The sequence below is a fragment of the Postia placenta genome (genome assembly GCF_002117355.1).
Source record: "Postia placenta MAD-698-R-SB12 unplaced genomic scaffold POSPLAscaffold_12, whole genome shotgun sequence".
Lineage (NCBI taxonomy): Eukaryota > Fungi > Basidiomycota > Agaricomycetes > Polyporales > Adustoporiaceae > Rhodonia > Rhodonia placenta.
Window position 1 is genome coordinate 1045260 of NW_020169843.1, and position 4285 is coordinate 1049544.

A 4285-nucleotide genomic window follows, 5' to 3' on the forward strand; every position below is an offset into this window, starting at 1 on the left:
GCGGCTCTTCCCTGGCCTGAGGCGCACTCCTGCCTCGTTTTCCACTCCCATTGTTGACCCTCCGACCTCTGCGCCTGTCCCTCTCTTTGTACCTGCACTGGGTCAAGGGGGGGACGACGACTTTGTGCCTGCTGCCATTCTTGCGGCCCCTATTACGCCAATCCCTGCAGCAGCACCTCCTCCAGTTGCTCCAGTGCCTGTCCAAGCACCTGCGCCTCCTGCGCCACAAGCTGTTCAGCCACCTCCTACACCACCTGTGCACCAACCCTCTCCTGAAGCGGACGAGCTCAATCTGCCCATTGCCATTCGCAGGGGAAGACGACATGCACCAGTCCCTGCTCCTGCCCCAAAGCGCGAAGACTCTCCTGATCCCCTCGACCTATTTGCTGAGGAAGCAGATTTCGTCGAAGTGCAGTTTGCTGGGCTTGCAGCTGGTGCTGACCCTCACAATTTTCGCGAGGCCATGCGCTCCCCTGATGCCAAATTGTGGCAGACAGCCTGCAACGACGAGATACTCTCCCTGATTGCAAACCACACCTGGGATGCAGTCCCTCTGCCTGCTGGAAAGAAGGCCATTGGATGCGGCTGGGTGTTCAAGGTGAAGCACAATGCAGACGGCTCAATTGAGCGGTACAAGGCTCGACTTGTGGCCAAGGGCTACTCACAGCGGCCTGGCTTCGACTACACCGAGGTTTTTGCGCCCACTTCACGCCCTGCTGCCCTACGCCTTGTCCTTGCCCTCACTGCTATTGAGGATCTGGAGCTGCACTCTGTCGACATCTCCTCTGCCTTCCTACAGGGCGACTTGGACGAGGAAATATACATGCAGCAACCTGAAGGCTTTGCCCAAGGTCCCCCTGGCACAGTCCTACGTCTAGGCCGTCCTATCTATGGCCTCAAGCAGGCTGGTCGCATGTGGAACAAGAAGCTGCACCAGGTGCTCTCCTCCATGGGCTTCAAGCGGCTCGAGTCTGACCGCAGTGTGTACATCTATCTGCGAGATGAAGTGCGCATTATCATCCCTGTGCATGTGGATGACCTCACTCTGGCCTCCACCTCGCGCGCTGCCATTGACAAGACAGTCGAGGAGCTCTCTCAGCACTTCAAGCTGCACAACCTTGGTCCCACCACATTCCTGCTGGGCATTGAGATCACCAGGGATCGCAAGAAGCGCACCATGTTCCTGTCGCAGCGGCAGTACATCCTGGACATGCTTGAACGCTATGGCCTCACCAGTTGCAAAGTGGTGTTGACTCCAATGGAGCCTGGCCTTCGCCTTTCCAAGCAGCAAGCCTGTCAGAACGATGAGGACCACGCCTTCATGCAGGACAAGCCCTACCTTAATGCGGTCGGCTCCCTGATGTATCTGGCCATCACCACTTGCCCTGACATCCAGTATGCTGTCTCCTGCCTTGCGCGCTTCAACTCCTGTCCTGGACCTGCCCATTGGGCCGCAGTCAAGCACCTCTTTCGCTATCTGCAGGGCACCAAGGACCACAAGCTCGTCTACAGGCCTGACGACCTGGGTGCACCCTTTGTGACCTTCACAGACTCTGCTCATGGTGACTGTCCGGACTCTGGACGTTCCACCAGTGGCTACTTGGTCAAGGTTGGCTCAGGAGCAATCAGCTGGTCCAGCAAACTCCAGTCCATTGTCGCACTTTTGACTACAGAGGCTGAGTATGTTGCTGCAGTGGATGCTGGCAAGGAAATACTCTGGATGCGCAATCTCATGGCCGAGTTTGGCTACACAGTGGACGCTCCCTCGCCCCTGCAGATGGACAACCAGTCATGAAACATTTGTCTTTCCGTTCTATTCCTTGTACTACTAGCGCCCATACTGGCACCTGTCTTAGCGCTCACCCGCAGGTTGAACATTATGTAGCTTACATAATGGGGTCCGTGCGCACTTCGTGCCTGGTATCGTACCACTACGTTTCTTTCTTCACTAACACGACCACATAGACATGATGGTCCATGCGCAGTCGGTACTTGTATAAGTAGTTGTACCATTAGTTGGTCGAACCCTAAGTTCGACCTGGTTATTCATTCAAGTCTCTGCTCCTCTTCGCTTGGGGTAGTGGTCATCCTCGACTTCCTCGCTCGATCTTCAGGACGACGCACTGTCCATAAGCCCTCGCTCGTCGTCTACGAGTCAGGCATCAATATAGGAGTGTAGACCGTTGTATCAAAAGGTCGAACTTTCTAAGCTACGTTCCTAGTTTCACCTAGTCGAACAACTCATCCACCATCACGTCGAACAACGCAGTAAACCCGGTTCCCTTGGGACTACCAGCCCTCGCAGGATCTCCCCTTCTCCAGTACGACCGAGCAGACCGTTGCTTCGTCACCACCACAAGAAGGACTCCCATCTATCCTCGAGGCGGCTCCTGGGTTCGCGCAGAAGGTTCCAACCCGCAGATCGTCGCCCACCAACAGCTTGTCAGCTATTACCAGAGACACCCTCCCGCTCACCCAGAAGACGTATTCGCCATCCTACGAATCAACGTCGAACCAGCACAAACAACAGAGAACCTACAGTCACCTGTTAACGAACAACCGTTCGAACTCCCGGACGTTCAGTACGTTCCCATCGAGGCTCCAGAACTACCACCAGCTCCACCTGCACCAACCAACGCACCGGTTGAAGTCCCTATGGCAACGTTCACTCAAGCAGACATCGATCAGCGCATCGCTGTCGCCCTCGCAGCATACCAATCCCAACAATCAACTGCCAACCGACCCCTTCGCCTTGACATCCCCGCTCCCGAACCTTTCAGTGGAAAGGCGGAGGACCTCAGACGCTTCATCCAATGCATCCTCTCCTACTTCGTCGCCACCAACAACACCCGACTCAGCGATGAAGCAAAGATCGCCTTCACTGTAGTGTTGATGAGGAAGGACCTAGGGAAGACATGGGCAGACGCATACTACGAGAAGTCGGCAGGGGGAGTCCAGGTCTATTCCGATTGGGCAGCCTTCGCCACTGCCCTTGAGGAAGCGTTTCCCGAGCACGGAACGCAAATCAAGGCGCACCAAATCCTGATGAAGCTGCCCGAACGACAGAAGAACAAGAAGACGGCGCTCTCCCTCGGAAACTACGTCACCCGCTTTGAGCAGCTAGCATCGAAAGCCCAGCTCAAGGACGCCGAAGTCAATGGCGTCAACCGCACCGAGAACGACTACCACACTCTCCACGCCAACTTCGTCAAAGGACTTCTGAAGGAGCTCTACGTCTCTCTCGCAACTAGGGTCGCTAGAGACCGACCCAACACCATGAAAGCCTGGTACGACGAAGTCCGAAATGCCGACGCCGCCGAACAAGGGGCCCTCACCGTCACAGACACCAGGGACTACGGCGAGCCAATGGATATCGACGCCGCTGCAGTCGCGGCAACCTTTGCCTCCACATCGGGAGGAAGGAAGTGGGAACTAGGAGCTGTTCTCAATGAGGCCGATCGGAAGCTCCACAGGGACGGGAACCTGTGCTTCTACTGCCACATCAAGGGCCACAGCGCCAAGGATTGCCGCAAGAAAGCGGCCGCACGACAAGGGGGTGGAAGGCCGAACCAGGGAGGATCTGGGAAGGACGACTTCCGCGCCAGAATCAAGACACTCTCCGCTGACGAAAAGCGGGAGCTGTACGAAGAACTCACGATGGAGGATTTTTGAAGGGGCAGGGTGAGCCGACGCAACCACTGCCCGTATCCGTTTCACTGTCCCGTTGATACGACCTACGAAACCCTAACCCCTAACCTGGGTGCGACCTAAAGGGACTAGAGAGACGGATTATAGTCTAGTGAGAGGGGAGTTAGCAGCAAGGTGTCCCGCGTTTCGAGTGAACACGAGAAACGTCCTTGGAAAAGGCTACGAACACTAGGGAAGGTACGAGGTGGCTTCGACACGTCGTCGAAGCTACTCGGAGGCTGTGGAAAGTTAGCGATGATCGAAGCTCGGCAGAGCTCTTCGATGTATCGTAGAAGGAAAGGACACGATTCGATAGGGGGGACTTAACTAGGACGCGGTTCGTAGTTTCTCCGACGATAGTCGAAGTCGAAGGGTTCGTCGAGACGGTATCGACGAGTAAACGCAGTGGACGAGGTTTCGAAGTTACGCAGCGAGGGACGAAGTGACGCAGTTGAAAGCTTAGACGCGGGGCGAACTCGACTTATGAGCTCTGAACTCGAGGGGGGGGGAACCGGATCTTGTATTTTTAGAGAGAAGTACGACAGGTTTTATACTACACAGGACGCTACGACTATTCGAGAGTGGCACACTGGTACAA

At 55.7% G+C, this 4285-nt stretch overlaps 1 protein-coding gene across 1 annotated transcript in view; it reads left to right on the forward strand.

Moving 5' to 3' along the window:
* Positions 1-2232: 2232 nt before the first annotated feature.
* Positions 2233-4285, forward strand: part of POSPLADRAFT_1150301 (hypothetical protein) — a gene marked incomplete at both ends in the record, with an annotated part of 22646 nt that continues 20593 nt past the window's right edge. Inside the window, one exon of the mRNA XM_024486400.1 lies at positions 2233-3641. Coding sequence (XP_024336321.1) covers positions 2233-3641 — 1409 coding nt within the window. The remainder of the gene's footprint in view (positions 3642-4285) is intronic.